At 52.4% G+C, this 21,405-nt stretch overlaps 4 protein-coding genes across 4 annotated transcripts; 3 read left to right on the top strand and 1 right to left on the bottom strand.

Annotated features, from left to right (window-relative positions):
- Positions 1-7,854: 7,854 nt before the first annotated feature.
- LAJ45_01679 (uncharacterized protein) lies at positions 7,855-10,724 on the top strand (the record flags this gene model as incomplete). Its single annotated transcript, XM_046111272.1, has 5 exons — positions 7,855-8,524; positions 8,584-9,357; positions 9,416-9,661; positions 9,720-10,192; positions 10,260-10,724. 5 exons carry the CDS (start codon positions 7,855-7,857, stop codon positions 10,722-10,724), a joined length of 2,628 nt encoding a protein of 875 aa, XP_045975216.1.
- A 2,359-nt stretch (positions 10,725-13,083) lies between these two features.
- LAJ45_01678 (uncharacterized protein) lies at positions 13,084-14,686 on the top strand (the record flags this gene model as incomplete). Its single annotated transcript, XM_046111271.1, has 4 exons — positions 13,084-13,177; positions 13,288-13,414; positions 13,508-14,405; positions 14,462-14,686. The coding sequence occupies 4 exons, from the start codon at positions 13,084-13,086 to the stop codon at positions 14,684-14,686; spliced, it is 1,344 nt and encodes a 447-aa protein (XP_045975215.1).
- A 405-nt stretch (positions 14,687-15,091) lies between these two features.
- Positions 15,092-17,159, top strand: LAJ45_01677 (uncharacterized protein; the record flags this gene model as incomplete). Its single annotated transcript, XM_046111270.1, has 2 exons — positions 15,092-15,179; positions 15,256-17,159. 2 exons carry the CDS (start codon positions 15,092-15,094, stop codon positions 17,157-17,159), a joined length of 1,992 nt encoding a protein of 663 aa, XP_045975214.1.
- A 2,094-nt stretch (positions 17,160-19,253) lies between these two features.
- LAJ45_01676 (uncharacterized protein) lies at positions 19,254-21,389 on the bottom strand (the record flags this gene model as incomplete). The annotated part of the gene is made up of 2 exons (XM_046111269.1): positions 20,030-20,199; positions 20,267-21,389. 2 exons carry the CDS (start codon positions 21,387-21,389, stop codon positions 20,030-20,032), a joined length of 1,293 nt encoding a protein of 430 aa, XP_045975213.1.
- Positions 21,390-21,405: the final 16 nt, after the last annotated feature.

The following is a 21,405-nucleotide window of genomic DNA, read 5'->3' as shown; positions in this document are numbered from 1 at the left end:
CCTTTGATTCAATCAGATGGATTTACGAGTGTTGATGTCCTGACTTGTGATAAATCAATAGTGTTGAGGATGGTTTTATCGTGAAGGCGACGTTAAGTTGGGGTCGTTGACAAATCTGCAGGGGCGAAAATCGAAGTTGCGTATACTTGAAAGTATATTACGGGGAATTTTAATCGATAAAATTTATTTCGGGACACGCGGGTGGTGGTGCGATCACTTTCAACTCTAACGGGGGGTGATCGGCCGGGTAGAACTATCTATTAGTGTCAGGGGCGGTTGTAAGCTTCACGGGGAATGTAGGGCGAAAGACGGGAAGCCACGACTACACGGGACCAAACACCTAGTATAATGGGAGAGGAGTGGGGATGAGTGCCGCGGGGAAAGGATGGAATAATGACAGAGTATAGTGATGAGTGGAGATGGTAATGGGCAAGCGGAAATGTCAAAGGTGAATGGTGATGGGGGCGTGATTGGGGGGGGGGGGGGGGGTGAGTGATGATGATGATGATGATGATGATGATGATGGGGCTCAACCGTACCACAGAGCAACGGGCTATAGCGTATGCGTGTATTTCTTCTCTTTTTCTCTCTTGGAACCTCCTTTCTGTCCTTCAACCTGTTCGGACGGAACAACAGACCAGACTTCTCTCGAAGAATATCAAATGCGTTGAGGAATGAGAGACAGATGTTACAGATGATCGCGACGCGACAAGAGTTAGGGAGGGAAGAGCGATGACGGTTGTGTAGTGTGTACTAGTAGGAGAGGGAGAGTGATGGATAGAGATTGGGGAGGGGGGGGGGGGGGGGGGGTTGTGATGAGTAGTAGTGAATTACTACTGACAACGTTGGCAGTGGTAGTAGTAGTGGTGGTGGTGGTAGAAGAAAGTAGGGGAGTTAATAGTACGGTATTGTGGTAGTGGTAGTGGTAGTGGTAGTGGTGGCAGTAGTAGCAGAGTCTTAGAAAGCCCCAAGCAACAGACAGACAGACACACACACACACGCAAGAGGCGAGGGGAGCGAAGAGGGTAAGAGGAGAGAGGAAAGAAAGAGTGAGAGTGAGGGAGAGAGTGAGAGCGGAGCAGCAGAAGCAAGCAAGCAAGCAAGCAGCAGCAACAAGCAGCAGCAGCAGCAGCAGACTGCAGCAACGACAGGACGCACGGCGGTGAGGTTGGCGGAAGAGTGGTATCGAAAAAAAAAGGCTCGGGGAGGGTGGTAGCACAGAACGGCAGTACTGCAGGCGGCAGGGAAGAGCGAAAGGGCGGAGAGAGACAGAGGCAGCAGCCACCCTCCCACTTCTTCCCTCCCACACCGCATCCTGCTCGTCTGGGTGAAACTCGCACAGCTATCTTGGCATGCATGCCCTCTTAGCGCAGACTTCAGGGATTTACAGAAGAAGGGGGTGCGGTGTGCTGCAGTGCTGCACCGGATTTTCTGTTTTTTTGTCTGCATGCCTGTATGTCCTGCACCACCATACACCAAGCTATCATAGCGCAACTCTTGATGCCCCACATTGGGTCTTCCCACCCACGAGGGTTAACGAACGAACAGCCAAAAACAAAACGTCGAAGAATCATCCATCCACCTACCTAACCCATACCCACATCTACCATACCCACATCTACACCCACACTGTTACACACCCACCCAGCCCTCATAGACCACTACCACCCTATGGATAGATACTCTGCTCGGAGTCACTCTCTCTTACCCCTACCCTACCCACTCTACTTTACCATTCTACTCTACCCTACATGCCCTACAATAAATCATTATATTAATACCCTACATACCCTCACTTTCCTCCCCCCCCCCACCCAATACCCATCGAAGATCCTCCTTCCCTTCAGGCAAGAGCACCCCCTCGACCCAATGGTACTTTTTCCATAGGCCTTCCTCCCACACCCTTCCCCCCCCCCCCCCCCCAAATGCAACACATGGTCGGCACCCACTCTTTGCTTCTATGAGCGCTCTCAGCGCTTTGATCACATTCGGGGATTATTGTTTTTCTGGGAGTAGGTACATGTAGGTCCTGCAAGTCGCAAGACTGCAACATTCGGATGCTTACTTTTTATATCTGCCGCCACCCGCTTCCATCTAAAAGGACCGATCGTAGTCACGTGTAGATATCCCATATTAGACTTTGCTACCTACATTTCGGATAGAGGCGATTCGTGGTGGTGGTGGTGTTGCTACAATGTGTCGCAGAACACTGTTGTGGTGGTTGATCCTTTGGTGAGCTGAAAATAACGAAACGGGAGACTGCAGAGACACAAACAAATCTCTTGGGGAGGGGAAGGGGTGTGGTGGTGGTGGTGGTGGGTGCTGAGGTGCAGTGTTCGGATCGACTCGCCGCTTGATGGATGTTGTCGCGAGGCCGGGGTGGTGGCGCCGGGCGCTCTAACACTTGGCATATCTCGTGTAAACCCTAACCCTTGACTAGTGCACAACCGGGTCGGGCAGAAGCAAGGGATTGAGGCTCTGTCGGGTATCCTTGCGCTGACGACACACGAGTGGTCGCTTCCGCTCCGCTGCGAGTCTTGACAAAGCACACGTCAACATCATCTCTTGGGTGCGCTATAAACAACATCGGGAAGCCCCCTTCTTTACGCATTCCTTCAGATTCTCTCTCCACCATGGGGAAAATCCCAACACACTTTTTTTTTTCTCTCGCTAATTTTTCCAAAGTGTTTTTTTTTTTTCTTTCTCCTTTCTCCATTTTAAAAATATTAATTCTCTCCTTTTTTTCCCCTTCCTCTTCTCGCTTTATCTTTTTTCTTTTTTCATCCAAAAAATTAGTAGTGTCTTTAACAAAGATGTCGAATTAAGGTTTCGTTGTTGCCAAGGTCATCTGAAACTTTCTATTCGTTATCCCGATGTCCAAACATAACAACCCTTTCTTTTTACTTTTCGCTCCTCTCCCTTGAATTTCTCCGAAGGTTCAGCGAACCTTAACCATTTAAACTGAAAGAGCCCACCCTTCATATATCCCCTCCAAAACACATTCTCTGATTGTTTTCATAAAATCGTTAACCCTCTATGACGTAAGCCACGTGAGGAAGGTTTATGGGTGAGACGATGATGGCTGCAAGATATCTCCCTCGGCTGCTAGGGTTCACAACAAAAATAATCTTCGGGCTTTAGGGTAACCTAACACAGAATCATGGAAACAAGCTCGTTCCACCCCCCACCCATCGAAAATAATATTTTGTTCTTTGCTCTACCTACCTGCACTTACATATTACCGGGGGGAAACGTTGTTCTTGTGTTCGGACTTACGGAAGATCAGGCATGCCCTATCGGTACCACCCAGGCTGTCTGATCTTACCTCCCCCCCACTCCCTTCTGGTTGAATGAATATTATCCTTGCTGGCACCAACAGACGATGATATCGCCATACCAACGGCCAACACTGCGACATTGCTTCCCTGTGGTAGAGTATCCATCTCTTCGTGCTAGTATTCTGGTGGAGGAAGAGGGGGAGGAGGGGATGGTATTCGCGCTTTATTAATCATCAGTACCAGCGGCTGTAGGAACAAGGTTGTAGAAGAACCGCCCACGATCGGTAGGTAGATATGTGTTTTTCCAATCTGGGCCTGCACTTTCTCATTCTCGAGGCCAAGACTCTACTCTCTTTTGCCCATAGAACACCATGTATCAACACCATCTCCTTGGTAAAATCTCACTGGCGCCAACAATCCCACATCCTCGCGTGGCAATTATCGTAATTCAATCACGGGGTTGAGGGTGTGTATGTAGTGGGGAAAAGGGCTAGGCAGAAACGCCTGCCTAAGGAAGGATGCTCGAAAGAAAAAAAAACTCCTGTGCTCTCCCTCTATCTCAGGAGGCGTATATGCACGTGTGTTCTTACTTCTCCCGTGGAATTGGGGGAGGAGGGAAGAGGTCCGCCTTGCCTTGCCTTACTTGACGCAGCGAGCCATTCGAGCAGAGCAGCAAAGCAGAGTATAATTATTTAATCCAAACCCCCCCCCCCCCCGGGGGGGGGGCTGCGTGCATGTAGTATGTTGTAACTGATCAGCACCCGTCCAATTTTGGGATCTTTCTGTGGTTATTTTTTCGCTCCAATGTCCGGGCTATCCTTCGATCGGGAATCGAAGTGAATCGATGATACCCGAGAACGACCTAGTCACCCGGCCTAGAGTAAGAGTAGGTCCTTGGTACCTTGCCCTGGCTCTGGCTCTGGCTAAGGCTTGTTGTGTTCTGAGTTACTGGGCAAATCCCGGGGTTTGCGCGCCCGGTAACCACAGCTCCATGGTCGGTTGCATCGTGGGGAAAGAAGAAAGGGACAAAAAAATAAAAATAAAGAAAGCCAACCCAAATCCATCGGCGAGATGCGACATTTTCTAATCATGGATGGAAGAAGAAGAGGAAAAATATCGGTGGGTGGTAGAGTATATAGGGTAGATACACATCGGTATATATCTATCCTACGGATTTTACGCAATGGGAATCTTGGAGCACAAGCCGACTGAGAGTTCCGTCCGTCTGTCTGTCTCTGTTCTGTCTGCCTGCTGTCTGTCTGTCTGTTCTATCTGTGGGCCTCCGGCTCCCTCCACCAACGCCCCCCCTGAAGCGGGGTACCTATCATAACCGCCTCCTGTCATGCACATGGAAAACAACGCAGAATAATTGAAGGGTCCAATGGCAATGGCTCCCTAGGAAATTGGCCACTTTCGTCGTCCTGGTACCTCCCCTAGCTAGACAAGAAGTGAGATCTAATCCGTATCGCGCCCAACGACCCAGCCCGACCAAATCCAAATAAGATTATCCCATTTCCACATATGAAGCGAAATAATAAGGGATCCCATCCATGGACCATGATCCACCCCCCCCCCCCCCCCAATGCATCACGGAGGATCACTCGATGTTTTACGTAAGTTGGGAGTGATCTAGATTTTCTTTCAGCCCCATCAGAGTGACAGACCCAGGTCTGCGTCCGTCAATGACGCACAAAGATTTAGACTCCATGCCGTGTGATCGGGTTCGGGAGGGAGTGGGGTTTTACATACGGAATCTTCAATTTGGAGTAGCGGCGCCCCCCCTCCCATCACCTCCCCCCCTTTCTGTCGAGGGGGGGACTGCTTTGACCGCCGCAGCAGCACAGTTTACAGAGCCTCTAACGCCACCAATCTTGGGACAGCCGAAGTGTTTGCACGTATCTACGTCGTTTGCACACCCCGATCTGGGAATGCGCAGGGATGCGTTCCACACGGGATTGGCATCGATCCTGTTGGTGGTTCTGGAGACGTTGCCAAGCATTCTCACATCACATCAAGACTTCCGCTCAAGAAGTGATGATATACTCGTTTACCACGAAAAGAACCAGGGATAGTTTGTATGAGAGATCACCGCCACTCCATACAAATAATCCTTGCCCTGAGCAACTGCATTTTCTAGTTCTTTTCGTGGTAAACAAGTACATGTAGCTACATATATATAATGTAGTAACGAATGTAGCAACATCCGTGGGGTGCATACATAAAAAAGGTTTCTTCCTTCGAAAACGAGGCCGACCAAAAAAGTTTAATGTAACTTCACTTCCCCGGTTTCATATCCAGGAAGCCTAAGCTTGGTGGATTTGCGCCGTGAAAAGCGAAACAAGTTGCAGAACTTAAATATATCTCTATTGCAAAGCTTGAGATGTATCACCAAATTTAGTATATAGCCTGGAGTAATAATTGTACAGAATATTACTACAACCCACTCGATCTGCATTAATCAATGCCTGCCAGATTCAAAACATCGTCTCACGCCCGTCCGCCGCCCGTCCGCCGCCCGTCCGCCCGTCCGCAGGCACATACCCTACTACGTACAACCTATATATCACGGGAGTGGGGCAAGAGACCCTTTCTGTGTCTGGCGGGCAGAAACACGTGGTAGATGGACTAAGACCTTTTTCTTCCCTTTCTTTCTTTCTTTCTCAGTATGAAAACGATTATATGCATGATGAAGCCACTTCTGGGGTGTTTACGGTTGGACGCAGTTGGGGAGGTATGTCCTTTTCTTTCTGGGGGGGGATGGATGGATGGTATCAAGGGGTATTATGATCTTCCTTTGAACGAGGGCTGGGGGGTGCACTGTTATGGTACTCCAGGGACTCACATGGAGCCGGTGCATACAGTATCGATTGTATTATTGACAGACGTCTACATACAGTAGCTAGGGTAGGTATATGCCAGGGATGAAGGAGGCGAGCTTACAGCCAGGCACGCACGTACGGTAGGAAAGATCTAATTCCGCCATGATAACCTAGCTGTAGACGCCGGTGTTTGGTTTTAGCTTTCTAGCAAGTAAAACGTGGTGTTCGATCGCATTTTACAGTCGCTCACCTACTGACGGCGGATCCTGTCTGATGGTTCTGTTTGCAGTAATTTGCCCGTGGCGTCCAAAACCTAACTCTTTTATTGGCCTCAAATCCCTGACCGCCATTAGACAGGATCCGCCTTCACCCCGTGAGTGACTGTACTATAGTTTGGCACTCTGTGTATGTACTCTGAAGTAGGTGTACCGCGGTAAAAAGGTGTTGCAGAGATGGAATTACGGCCCTAAACATTTGCATCTACATGTAGCCTACATGTACCCACCGAGAGGGAGTGGTCCGTAGTGGGTAAAGCAGCATGAGAATTCCAAACTGTGGATTACATATACATTACAAAGGTACCTGTACTCATGCGTGGATGGATTGGACCGAACTCACATGCCCAACTGATCTTGTGAATCGTGCAGTTGACTTCGGCGCGCCGGGGGGTTTCCGAACTCTACCAGCGTGAGAAGTGTCCTTTCCTCACCTCCCCTTTGCTTTATTTTACCAGGCAATGCGAGTATGACATGTCCTCTAGCCTCTAGCCTCTAGCGAGAGATCCGGGGAGGGGGCAGAAATACATGTAGGTACATGTACTTCTTGAGTGAGAATCCCCTTTAGAGTTCAGCCTCAAAAGCCGATCTTGTTGAGAAATGGCTTAAGAAGTATCCGGGCATGCTACCATGTAGGCATGGACCTACATAAAGATCTCATCCCCGTCCAGCCCTGCAAATTCGCCGTTCTAAGCCGATGGGGGGGGGGGGGGGTGTAGATGCTGTAGGTAGAGTAGAGTAGAGTATGTAATGTATGTAGGTACCTATTTCTCTAGGGCGGATATTTGAATGTGTGATGATCATTGCCCGTCAGCAGGGCATCAAATCATCCCTTCCAAAGACGTCTTGGCGAAAGAGTCTGAAGAGAAAGCTCGTCTCTGGAGCCTGTCTGTCTGCCTGTCGTTGGTAGGCTGTTGTTGCAGGTTAGGCTGTTCCCTGTTCCTAATCTAAACCCAATCCATACCTTAGGCTCAACAACGCCCCCCATCCATCCATCACAATCCTCAATCCCTCACAACAACCCTCGGCCACCCGCTCGCTCCCACCTCTCTAGAATACACCCCCCCCAGTCTCCCAGTCCTGTCTAAGGTTCCCGCTGTCTGTCGTCACTTGCGAACCAGCAACCCATCCAGCACAGGAAAAGCACACAGACGTTGACCAGCAATGCCGCGGCCAGCAACAGGCGCTGTGATACCTGCTGGCCAGTAACTAATTCAAACCTACATCATACCTCTCCCGAAGAACGAGAAGAGCAGTACGTTACGGTACTTTACAATCTACGACGAAAGTGTGACGATCAGCAATACGACCTTCCCCATCCCATCCCCCATCCCTCCATTTTTTCTTCATTTCCTTACAGAATAATAAAACTTCCTCTCTCGACCAATAAATTCAGTACCAAAGAAACATAACGAAATTAAACAAGAAGGGGAAAAAAAAAGAAGTGTGTGATCTATATTATATACTATAATAACCTTTACTATGAGCGACATTAGGGTTTTCGTCACGTTCCCCGAAACGTCAACCGTCTTTGCTGGGGAGAAGCTCGAGTGCAAAATCACCTTTAAGAACGTCTCGTCAGTGCCCGGGTCTAGCCGAGGGGGAGGGGGAGGAGGAGGAGGAGGAGGAGGAGGAGGAGGAGCAGCTCCACCGCTACATCTACAGAAGCCAACAGGAAACGTCTATGGCCTCCCAGCAACGAATGGAAGCTTGGTAGCACCTGGAGGAGTAGGAGCTGGTGTAGGAGTAGGAGCAACGGTAGCAGGTGGACGTCCGAGCAGCAGAGCTGGGACATCACAACTTCCGGCAACAACGGCGCGCTCGGGTGCCGTGAGTCCGAGAATTCCTGCAGGGTCCGGCCGGCCGACTTCGGCGCACAAGCCATCACTTTCGCTGAGCGTACCCGCGGGTAAGGTTCCGCCTACATCTCCGGTGTCTGCCTCGGGTGCCAGTGGCGGGATTGGGCATAAGCACAAGAGATCGATATCCATCGTTTCGATAGGGTCCGAGGCTGGGGGGCTGGAAACTGGAGGCCGCGAAGATTCGAGATCACCAAATACGCAGGGGAGGGCGAGGAGCCATGGGAGATCTGCTTCGCTACACACATTGCCCAGGAGATCACCCATGCTGAATGGGTTTACCCCAACCTCAGGTATGCACCCCGCCAACATGGTTCTGCTGGTATCGTGAAAATCGCTGACAATTTTATAGCTATATCCCCTCAATCGCCGTTCCGACCCTCCCAGTCTAGCACTCCCATAGCAGAAGCACAAACGCCGGGCGCCTTTTCCTTTACTCCCCGGACACCTAATACACCTACAACACCAAAAACACCCGGCGGCTTCAAACCTACACACTCGCAATCGAAATCAATACACAAGGCCTACAAGTTCCCACCCGGCCCGACCCCACTCCTCATCACTACGGAAAGCTTGTCGTCGGATGAGTCCACCTCAGAAAGCCAGCCGCAACCTGTGCGGAAGGTTTCACATATCGCTCTCCGGAGCCCTACGGACGACACAGATCCTGAACGTGCACAGAGCCGAGTGATATCTGCGCACAGTGTCGGTGGTGACACACCGCGATCAAGCGGGGAATTCTATTCAATGTCGAATAGCACGACGGAGACGCTAGTCTCGGAATATGACCCCCGGGCAGCGGTGCGCACCGTTAAGCAGACGCATAGCAGGCGGCATAGTTTATTGGCCATTGGCCCGCGATCATCGGAATCGCTGATGATGGGCTATGCACAGGTATCTGGGACCTTCACGTTGGATGGGTCGTTAATACAAACCAGCATATTCGATGATGTAAAACGACGGGGAGTGGTTGGGCAAATGGGAGGTGGAGTAATAGGGCTGGAAACCAATAAGAGCGATGGTGGCTTCTTGAGTGGCTTTGGGTGGAGCAGTTTTGGCGGCGGGTTCGGCGGGCTTCTAGGAGGCAATAATATGAGCTCCATCGCCGAGATGAAAACAATAGCTAGTGAATAGACCCTGTCCCGACTAATTATTGCGGGAATATAAATGCTGACCGAAAATAGGCTCGAAATCGATTCCCATACTGTCAACACCGCAATCTATCCTCTTTGTCGATTTACGACTGGCAGCGGGTGAAAGTAGAACATATACGTACAGCTTTACCCTGCCAAAGGGGATCCCGCCTTCCCATCGGGGAAAGGCAATTAAAGTGACCTATAACCTGGTGATTGGAACACAGCGACCCGGGAAGGGAGTTCAGCAACCTAAAGTTGTTGAGATCCCTTTCCGGGTGATCCCTCATGTAGAACGTAAGTCTTGGTATATCTTGATCCAGTATTATAATGATATTCACCTAATGTATAACAGCGGGCGGTTATCTACATACTCACGACCTCATGTCCCCCATTATTCTTCTCCGCGATGAAGCAACCATATCTTGTGTCGAGGAGCAAAAAGCTCTAACACCTCCGGACCCATCGGTCCCCAAGAAACCGGCCAAACAAGAATCTTCACTAGATGACTTCCTCTCATACGTTGATAGATTACTAGCGCCTCAGGACTATAATAATTTCCAAAACCCTCTCGGTATATTATCACCATCGGTACCTATGATGTCAAAACGAATGTCAATGTGGGAGGAGATGCCAACAAGCTCCAAAGATGCAATTGAATTTGCAGTTCTACGGGGTGCCGGAGGATCTACGGATGCCACACAATTCGAGATTGCGAGGAACGGGAGAAAGGTGGCTAGCTTGACATTGGCACGGCCAGCCTATAAGCTTGGAGAGACCATAACTGCTGTTATCGATTTCTCGAAAGCCAAGATTCCCTGTTACCATGTAAGTCCATCATCTACCTAGCTATAATTTGTGCTTTAAGCTACTTTTGGTATTGACAACTCGCTAGATCAACTTATCTCTCGAGACCGCCGAAACCGTGACCCCTTCCATCGCCCTCCGCTCTCCCTCTAGCATCCACCGCGCTACCCGCAAAATCCACTCCCAACACTCCGAATCAACCCTTTTCGCAAAGCGCGTTGTCTTCACACCCACAATCCCCCCCAGCGCAACCCCCGAGTTCAGCACATCCGGCGTATCAAACAACTGGACACTCCGCCTTGAGTTCGTCACCCCCGTGCTCTCTGCACGACTCAACCCCAACGGCGGGGAAGAGGCTGTGGCCGACGATCTCCTGGAGCAGACCCACGCAGATGATCGCGGCGAGCTGTTTGAGGCCCGCCAAGGGCTGCTGGTGGAGAGCTTTGATGCGAGTGTCCCTGTCAAAGTGTATCCTAATGCGGCGGAGGTGGCCTGCGGAGGGAGTGTGGGCGCGCAGACAACCGCGGCCGCAAAGGTCGGGTATGTTGTATGAAAGTTGATCTTCCGTCCTAGGAATCTTTTTCCTACTCATCCCCTCTATGTTTTATGTTTGTGTCTTTATATATTTCTTTCTTTTTGTGTTTTGATTTGATCTGCATGTTGCTTCTTCTTTGGGTTACTTGAATCTGGGGGCTGAGGGCTGGCGGGCATGGGGGTGGGATTGGTGGGTGGGGACGGGGGACGGGTCAGGGTTGAGAGGGGCTGCGGGAAGCTTCTTCTTATGGCGAATTTTACTTTATGGGCTCTTTTTTTTATTTTTTTTTTTTATTTCTTTCTGTCCGGTTTTGTCGTGCATGTGTGCCTTTTCTTCCCCATCGTGTTTCTTTTCTTTTTTTTGCAACACTTTTTTTTTCTTATTTTTTCTTCAGATCGATGGACCAATTTTATGTATGGATAATCTAGTGGATTCATAAATGGGGAAAAACAGCAACGAGCAAAAGTTTCTATCTGGGGGCGAGTGTGATGGAGGTTCTCTTTTATTTTCATTATTCTTTCCTCTCTCCTCTTACTATATTGTACTGTTGTTGTCGTGGCGGTAGTGGCTCAGTCGGTGGCCTTTTGTATGATGATATCGATGATGGAGGGTGAGGATTCTTGTGCGAGATGGGAGGGAGAGAGAGAGACATTGTTGGAGTTTTTATCGTTTTGGTTTTTATGGTTTCTGATGGGCGCATATAAATGTCATGTCACGCAGCGAAGTACTATCTGCCTGCGTGTGGTTCTACTCAACTCTAGAGAACACAGCTCTGCTACGGTCTACCTACCCTACCTACCTACATACATGTACCTACATGTACCTACCTTGAACTTACAGAGATGGGGGGAGTACTAATAGCAGTACGCACGGCAGCGCTTGCCTTCTCCCGTCTGTGCATCTCGAGAAATGACTGGTTTGCCAAGTAGGTAGAGTAGAGTAGGTCCCCTCCAGACGTTCGTTACCCATGAATGATGACGATGATCATGATGATGAACCCTGAGTCTACTCTATTTGCAGCCAGCACGCCGGCCGTGGGTTAAAAGCACGACAAATCCTCACGTACTCTAGGATCTGCACGCATATGTAGCTATGCGAAAAGAGAGCTAGATACGTACGGTGATAGCCACGGACCCATTGGTAGCCGTGATCTTATCGACACACGTTGGCTATCGATGCTATGTTCGTTTCGTTTCACATTTTTGTGCTGGCGGGCGGTAGGGCTACATGGAAATATGTACCATCCATGGTTACTCTACTTCCAGCAAATAGTGGTCTATCTCACTCACTCACCCCCCCCCCCCCCACCTGCTGTGCGTTTTCGGGTTTTCGGGACATACACTTCTGCTGCTGCTACTGCTGCTGGGGCGGGCAAGCCGTCGTGTGCGCACCGCACCGCGCTGCAATGCGCTGTGGTAAAAATACCCCCCCCCCCCACTCCCACTACTCGAGAGTAGAGTAGGTAGATAGGCCCGTAGAGTAGAGTACCACCACCGTTGGTGTTGTGTTCTCTGGTGCAAGTAGTTGTGTTGCAAACTGGGCTCGGTTGTGTTGTCGAGTCACGTTTTAGAGCACACCTTACTCACCCTCGTGTGCTCTCTACCAAGCACGAGCAAGAGCAAGAGTACCTTTCTCCCACCCCATCCTCCCGATGTGCCGCATGTAGAGGTTTGGGGGGGGGGGGGGGTAGAGTAGAGTTGGTAGAGTAATACATAACTCTAGAGTAGGGTACTCTCCCCCGCCGCCGCCCCCCCGGCCATCGGTGGGAAAATCGACAGCTTATACATACCTAACCTACATGACATACATGTATCTACTCTACCCTTGGCAATGACTTACCTTACCGGTCCCGGCTGGAATCTGGTATGGTGGATGATTCGCATGCTTAAATTGCAGTCTGTTTCGCTACTCTGCTGTGGGCAGGACAGGGCAAGGTGCATGCGATAACGACTGCGACTGGAAGTGCACTACGGTAGGTACCCAACTGCTGGTGAGGTGATGGCTGATGAGGATCATGGAACCCGATGGAACAGATCACGGACAGACAGACGGACAGGCCAAGGGGCCGAGTGATTGCTTGTGAAGTGTGTGCGGCTCTTACGGCACCTCTGGGAAGGATTCGGAACCAGGTCGGGGGAGGTAGGGCGAGGGCGAGGGCGAGGGCGAGGAAAAAGGTGTTAGTGTTGCGGTTTCTACCCCTAGCCCACGCACCCCTCCACCCCTCCACCCTGGCCACCCTGGCTAGAGTGAGGACTAATCGAGGGCGCCACTTATTGGACCCCTCATCTCGACCCCACCATACATACAATCTTTTTTTTCCCCTCTGCTGCTGCCCTACGAGAAAAAGTCTAGTCGAAAAAAGAGTTGTTTGGAAAAAATGTCTGCATCAAAGGTTCTTTTGCTGGGGAGCGGGTTTGTTGCGAAGCCCACGTTGGACATTTTGGCCAATTCTGGCATTCAGGTTACTGTTGGTGAGTTTTTCCTTTCTCTTTTTCTTTATGGGGTTTGTTTAGTGTTGGCGGGAATTGGGCTGGGATGGATGTGGATGTGGATTACTGACGCATTGGTGGTGCAATTGTAGCTTGCAGGACCCTCGAGAAGGCTCAGGAGTTTGCCAAGGGTGTTGAGAACGCTTTCCCAATCTCTCTCGACGTCGCAAACACCAGTGCTCTTGACGCTGAGGTTGCTAAGCACGATCTCGTCATCAGGTACTTACCTCTCTCCCATCACCCCAATTCACCCCAATTCACCCCAATTCAATTCTCCAAGCATCTCCCATAGCTAACACACAAACCCACCAGCTTGATCCCCTACACCCACCACGTACAGGTCATCAACTCCGCCATCAAGAACAAGAAGCATGTCGTAACAACCTCCTACGTCTCCCCCGCCATGGCCGAGCTCAACGCCGCCGCCAGGGAGGCCGGCATCACCGTCATGAACGAGATTGGTCTCGACCCTGGTATCGACCACCTCTACGCCGTCAAGATGATCGACGAGGTCCACAACGCCGGCGGCAAGATCCTCTCCTTCCTCTCCTACTGCGGTGGTCTTCCCGCCCCCGAGGTCTCTGGCAACCCGCTCGGATACAAGTTCTCGTGGTCTTCCCGCGGTGTGCTCCTCGCCCTCCGCAACAGCGCAAAGTACTACAAGGACGGCAAGATCGAGGAGATTGCGGGCGAGAAGCTCATGGAGGCTGCCAAGCCGTACCACATCTACCCCGGCTTTGCGTTTGTGGCCTACCCCAACCGTGACTCGTCGCCGTACAAGGAGCGCTATGGAATCCCAGAGGCAGAGACCATCATCCGTGGTACGCTCCGCTATGCGGGCTTCCCCGAGTTTGTGCGCACGTTGGTGGACATTGGGTTCTTGTCGGATGAGCCGGCCGACTTCTTGAAGGAGTCGATCCCGTGGAAGACGGCGGTGGCCAAGATCTTGGGGTCGAGCTCCGAGAAGGAGGAGGATCTCGTCTGGGCCATTGGCAGCAAGACCAAGTTTGCCGACAACGAGGAGAAGAACCGCATCATTGCCGGAATGAAGTGGCTCGGTCTGTTCAGCGAGGACAAGACTATCCCCCGTGGTAACCCGCTGGATACGTTGTGTGCTACGCTGGAGCAGAAGATGGAGTATGGGCCCGGCGAGAGGGACATGGTTATGCTCCAGCACAAGTTTGTGATTGAGCTTGCTGATGGAAAGAAGGTATGAATTCCCCACCACCTTTATGCTTTTTTGGATGGCTGTTCTGACAGGAGTAGGAAACCCGCACTTCTACCCTCATCGAGTACGGTGATCCCAACGGCTACAGCGCCATGGCCCGCCTTGTCGGTGTCCCCTGTGCTGTTGCTGTGAAGCAGGTCCTTAACGGAACCATCTCTGAGAGGGGTGTGTTGGCGCCCATGGACGCCAAGATCAACGACCCGTTGATCAAGGAGCTCAAGGAGGAGTATGGCATCGAGTGCATTGAGGCCACTGTTGCTTAGATGGGATATCCTGTCCTCATAGATGTGCCTTGTTAGCTTGTATTCTGTATTTAAAAACCAAAAAACTGCTGTTATAGACTCTCGTGTGGATTGCGGTGTGATGTGATGTGATGTGTGGGTGAGTGATGTACTGTGTTGCAGGCCGTGTCCAAGCAGTGTGTGTTGTGCATTGCATGCAATTAATGAATTAAACAAAAAAAGTGTGAGTTGTGCAGCCTCACCGCAGATCACTCGGCAGCACAGCAACCACACGATCTAATCAGATCATCGCCACATGTAGATAAGATAACACCGCACCCCGGTCGCTAGCTGCACGACGTCCCATTCGCTAATTTATTTTCACCTCGAACATTTTCTCTTCCTCCCATACAATCAAAAACCCCCAAACATCCACACACAAGCACAATGGCGAAAAAACGCAGATCAACTATATCGAAGGGTCTCTCGGGCCCGCGCGAGCTTAACCCCGAAGACGCAAAGATGGCAGCCTTCAGTACGTTGCCCAATTCCTCCAATTCCGACTTGCTCATAGGCAGAGAATTATGTGCTAATTGGTTGATTGCCTGCAGATACATGGGAGGACATTCCAGACGAGGAAGACGAGTTCCACATCTCGCGTGACAAGGTCCTCCTCGAGGGCGAGAATGTGGGCCGCCGCAAGGCCGACGAGTACGGCGAGGTCAGCGACGAGGAGGTGCTGGCGCTGGATAACTACATGGACGATTCTGAGGGCGAATCTGGAAACTCCGAGGGCTCTGACACCTCCGAGGATGAAGAGGAAGAGGAGGAGGAGGAGAAGGCTCCGAAGAGTAAAATCAAGGGATCATCCAAGAAGCAGCAGCAGCAGGAAGACACAGACGACTCCGACGCCGCCCCCACAGACGACGAAGACGAAGATGCAGAGGGATGGGGCACGTCAAAGAAGGACTACTACGGCGGCGACACCATCGCCACGGAGCAGGACGCCGCGCTGGAGGCCGCCGAGGCACTCCATCTGCAGGCGAAGCATGCCGCGGCGCTCACGGAGGCTGATTATGGCTTTGACGAAGCCGACTGGGCGGCGCCGGAGGCCAAGAAGGAGCTCGTCGTCGGGCAGAGCCTCGTCGTCACGGAGGAACTGCCGACGGCGGTTCCCGAAGACATGAGTGCGGAGGAGCGCACCAAGCTGCTGGAGGCGCGGCACCCGGAGTTCCGGCTGCTTGCGGAGGAGTTTGTGGAGCTGCGGGCGCTGCACGGGGCGCTGGGGCTGAGCGCGGCGGCGGCGGAGGCGGTGGGCGAGACGGTGAGGAGCTCGGTGGCGGTGGTCAAGTTCCGCGCGCTGAGTGCGTATTTGGGCGTGCTGAGTATGTATTTTGCGGTGCTGAGTAGTCCCGAGACGGTGCAGACGCAGGGGGCGAGGTTGAGGGAGCATGGCGTGATGGAGGGGCTGGTGAAGTGTAGGAAGATGTGGGAGGCCGTGAAGGATCTGGAGGTGGAGGCAATTAGGAGTGAGGGCGGGGAGAGGAAGAGGAAGAGTGCGGTGGCGGCTGCGGGTGCGGCGGAGAAGAAGGTACAGAAGGCGGAGAAGAAGAAGGAGCCGAAGAGGAAGAGGGCAAAGCTCTCGCCCGCATTCTCCGACTCCGAAGGCGACTCCGACTCTGCGCCTACCGCAAAGGCAGCCAGCAGCAGCAAGAAGACCAAAAAGCCCGCCCCCGTCTCCGACCTCTCGGACCTCACCGCCCTCGCCACATCCTTCCGCCCTACAGCAACAACCAAGAAGGCCTCCAAAAAGACCCCCGAGACGACATCCACCTCCACAGCGGGCGCCCACGACACAACCGACTTTGGCGACGACAGCACCCTCGGCGCCCTCGACGCCGAGCAGAAGGCCGCCCGCCGCCGGAACCTCCGCTTCTACACCTCGCAGATCGTGTCCAAGTCGGCCAAGCGCGACGCCGCAGGCCAGTCCGCCGGCGGCGACACAGACCTGCCGCACCGCGAGCGCAGGAAGGAGAAGGAGCTGCGCATGGCCGCTGAGGCTGCGCGCCGCCGAAATGATGGTGCGGATCTGAGTGATGGGGATCCGGATGAGGAGGATGTGCGTGTGGCGAGGCAGATGAGGGAGCAGCAGGAGGAGGGGGGGAGTGATAATGAGTATTATGATATGCTGGCGGGCAAGGCGCGGCAGAAGAAGGCGCAGAAGCAGGCGTGGCATGAGGCGGAGAAGGTGGGTGGGGAGGTGAGGGTGGTGGAGGAGGTGGCGGCGGATGGGAAGAGGGCGGTTGGGTATGTGATTGAGAAGAATAAGGGGCTGACGCCGCATCGGAAGAAGGATGTGAGGAATCCGAGGGTGAAGAAGAGGAAGAAGTATGAGGCGGCGAAGAAGAAGTTGGGGAGTAAGAAGGCGGTGTATAAGGGCGGGCTGCAGGGGAGCTATGGTGGTGAGATGACGGGTATTAAGAAGAACTTGGTTAAGAGTGTCAAGTTTAAGTAATGGAGGGGAGAAGAGGGGTGGGGGTGGGGGTGTATATACTAGCTCCAGAGGTATAATTAAAAGTTTGCGGGTCTCGGGATAGACTTTATTGTTTTTAGGATTTTACTTGCCTTTTGGAGTGATTTCGGTGGAACGAACATGTCCACCCATAGCCAGTCTGATTGGCGAATGAAACCCGTAGAATATCTACCGATGAACATCATATGTACCGAGTAGGGTATGCAATGTTTGGTTTTGAAGAACAACATTGTCGATAGGGGGATGAAAATAACACCCCTTCCAATTCTACCCTGCGGGGCCAAAGGCCTGCAACATATACGTAGAGTAATGACTTCTCTTGCCTTTGGCTTTCTCAACCCTACATCATGTATAGGCTATGTAGCGTTGCTCTCTTGTAAGATAGTCTAGGTGTTTCATATATATTATATGTCCGTCTGGTGGGTTGTCCCCACGATAGACCCCACACCATGGAACCTCAGCGTAGAGGGGGGTTCATGGGATATCACTCGGTGCCGTGGTGCGCTCCCTGCGGGCATCAAGTACAGCCTCTTTGGGGGGGGGGGGGGGGGGAGGCTGGTAAATTGTCTCCTATCGCGGAATTTTGTATCTTAGAAGGGCTGGAAATGGCAGGGTTGGACTTTGGCTTCCTGGCTCCTGGTGGTGATAATTGGTTGGGGCTTGTTTGTGTGTTGGGTTATTGTATTGTAGGTGTAGATCTTGCCAGAGAATGGTTACGGAATCCCCTCGAGTGGGGGGGGTCAATGATTTTACCTGACTGTGAGATCAAAACATTAGATAACACAATCAAATTAGATGCAAAGATTAGATCTCGGGGTATTATTTAATCATTGCCGGCGAAGGCTTAGTCGCTGTAGTTAAAGTTAGCAGAATACTTATGAGTTAAAACACGTCTCAACAGCTACGTAGTTGAATTTTTGAAGCATATGTGTTAGTCTCAAGACCTATAAGTTAAGCTGCGGTAACCCACTTCATCAAATAATCATCGATTCACTCTCATTCTCCTGCATCCGAGAGTTTAGCACCCTCTAGACGCAAGATAATTAGACCTCGACCACCAGGGCCTGAGAACGTGTAGCACCTTTTTTGCTGTCATTTTTGCCAAGCTAGCTTGGGGACTGGGGATTAGATGGTGCTTCATGAGATGTCACTCGGTGATCACTACCATTGCCAGCCACTACTTGAACGACCACCCGGCACCGACACGGCACGATACGACAGAACGCACACAACCACATAACGCACACAGCTCAATGCGACAAAAACACACACAGCTCAACATCCATTTGGCTAGACACCGCCATCAGACTACTATTAACATGGTGCGGATAAGGGCTAACTGGACATATCATGCTATAGATGGGCACATCTATAGGTACGGGGACTGGGGCAGTTCCCCCTGTAGAAGATGAAAGGCCCATAGACTGGTTTGGAGATGTCTCTGTAATGCTATCATAGATAGTTCACTATCAGGCGCAGGGTGTACTGGAGTATTTTAAGACTCGCTATATGGGCCCTAGATCACACATCTTATGGGGTCCACCAGATTGTGGAATGAGGCCCATAGGGCTGATATTTGTGCTACTATCATAGATAGTCCATCACCAAGCGCAGAAAATACACTATAGACTCTAGGTTACATATGTCGACAAGTCCGACGGATTGTGGAATAATGCCCATAGGGGTTAGTCTATGCATTGCTATCATAGATAACCCAGAATCAGTCTCAAACTGGAGCATTTTAAGGTGCGCTATTTGGACTCTAGACCACACATCCCCTGACGCAATGGATGCCCATAGAGCCGGTTACGAAAGGTCCTAGGTCTACTTTGGATGGCAGACTATCCTACAACATGGGATATTAAGAATATTACGCGTGACCAACCTAGAGGTTACAGCTGGCTTGGAGGCTTCACTTCACGAGTATACGGTTTGCAGCTTAAAAAGGTACAGGAGGAGAAGCACTTTTGAATTAATATACAGCAGAACACCACATTATCCACCATCTAAAAGGGATATACAGGGAAGCAACAGAAAAATAAAGAAAAGAGAATATTTAAAGACGAAAGAGGGAAACTACTCCTCAATCCCCATAAACTCCTCCTCTCCCCCACTCTCACCGCCACTCTCACCCCCCTTTGCCGCCTCTGCAGCCCTCCTCCTACTCGCCTCCACTGCGCCCCTCTTCTTATCCATCCTCTGCCTTTCATACCCACTCTTTGTACTAATCCTGGCAGCCCCCTTCGCCTCCGTCCCCGCCCTCGCCTTCACCCCCTTCTTCTTCAACTCCTTCCTCTCCCTCTTCCCCACCTTCGGCAGCGCATCCAACAGCCACTTCCCTACCTTTCCCTCCCCTTTCCCCTGATCCCCCTGCGACACCGCAATCACGTTCGCAATCCCCTTCACATAGCCTATATCCTCCTCGGTATAATAGGTGACGGCCTCGCCGCCCTCTCTCCCGGCCCGCCCCGTCCGCCCCACGCGGTGTATATACGCCACCACCGTTGTCGGAATGTCATAATTGATCACCAGCCGTACACCCTTAAAGTCAACGCCCCGTGCAAGAAGGTCCGTCGTGATCAGCACCCAGATGTCACCGCGCCGGAAGCGGTCCATGACGCCTTCGCGCGCGGTGTCGGTGAGGGAGGCATGCAGCACTGCGATGCGCCCCGGTGTGGGGAGATCGTACTGAATCTCGTTATAGAGGGCTTGTGCACGGGGGATGCTCTGCACGAAGAGGAGCGCGGGGGGTACGAAGCGGGTGGTGAAGAGTTGGCGGAGGGCGAGGAGCTTTCCAGGCTCGGTGGCAGTGTAGAGAAGCGTTTGTTTAACGGTGGGAAGAGAGGTGTCTTTTATGCCGACGATGAGGCGGAGGATTGTCGCGGTGGGAGCTGGCGCGGATGCTGCTGGCTCAGGAGCTGTTTCGGGAGTCTTCGTGGACTTCTTGGACTTCTTGGGCTTTGGAGAGGGGGGCGAAGGGATGGTGGGCTCGTCGAGGGTTGTAATGGGGGCCGCGAGGGCGCTGGAGGGGAGCATCATGTTGCGCGCAATCTCCTCCGTTCCACTGCTGATGGTGGCACTCCACAGACTCGTCCTCAGCCCGCCATCCTTCTCCGCGCTCTCCTTCAACGCCCTCCAGATACCCAGCGTCTGGTCCCTAAACAGCTCATCCAGGAGCACATCTGCCTCATCCAGCACCAGTCTCCTAACGTTCGCAAACTCGCCTTCCTTCCCGTCCTCCTTCTCCTCGGCCTCAATCGCATGCAGCAGCAGTAGCGGCGTGGACACCAAGATATCACTCTTGACACTGATGCCCGCCTCCTCGCCCTTCACCGACGTCCCCGCCATCCCCTTGCGCATTAACGACACGCGCACCCCCGTCCCAACAGAAAGTTTCTTCACCTCATTGACAATCTGCCCTGCAAGCTCCTTCGTCGGCGCCAGCACCACCGCGCGCACCCCGCGCTCACCACCGCTCTCCTTCCGCGTCGACAGGATCCAGTCCAGCAGCGGAACAACATAGGCCAGCGTCTTCCCCGACCCCGTCGGCGCACACGTCAGTAGGTCCACCCACGACAGCGACGTCAGCATCCCCGATGTCTGCTGCTTCTTCATCAGAACAGGAAGCGCGCCCATCTGCACCTCCGTCGGCGCCGTGTACCCCTGCGCCAGGATGTTCTCGTACACCCGCCGCGAGAGCGCATAGCCGTGCGCGCTGGAGCGCAGCTGCGTGAACGAGGTGAGCGGCGGGATCAGCAACTGGGCGTACTTCTTCTTCTTCCTCTTAGTCTTCTTCGCGCCGTCTTCTCCGCCATCGTCGTTGGCGGTGGGGTCCGTGAGGAGTGTGTATTTGAGCTTGTGCGCCCACATCAGTTTCCTTACTGCATCGTCGTCCTCGACCACCTCCAATTCCCCATTCTCTTTCTTCACCGCTGCCTCCTTGGCCTCCTCATCCTCCTCCTCCTCCCCGTCGGTGTCGTCCATAGACAGGTCGCCGTCCGCGTCCGCGACTTTGGGCTTCTTCTTTACGTTCGCAGCGTCGCCGAAGAAGTCGAGCTCCTTGGGTACCGCCAGGTCGTCCTGTTCGCGGGAACGCTTCTTGGGCGCTGGTACGGTGGTGGGTTTGCTGCGGGTTGTGGTGATGTGGGAGCCGCCTGTGGCGCCTTTGGCGAGGGTGCTGCCGCGCGAGAGGAGGCGGAAGATATCGGCCATCCTGTGTTTGGGTGTT

The sequence above is a fragment of the Morchella importuna genome (assembly GCF_003444635.1).
Source record: "Morchella importuna strain M04M26 chromosome Unknown Morimp01GS003, whole genome shotgun sequence".
NCBI lineage: Eukaryota > Fungi > Ascomycota > Pezizomycetes > Pezizales > Morchellaceae > Morchella > Morchella importuna.
The sequence above is the reverse complement of the archived record's forward strand: the minus strand, read 5'-3'. Positions and strand labels throughout refer to the sequence as shown.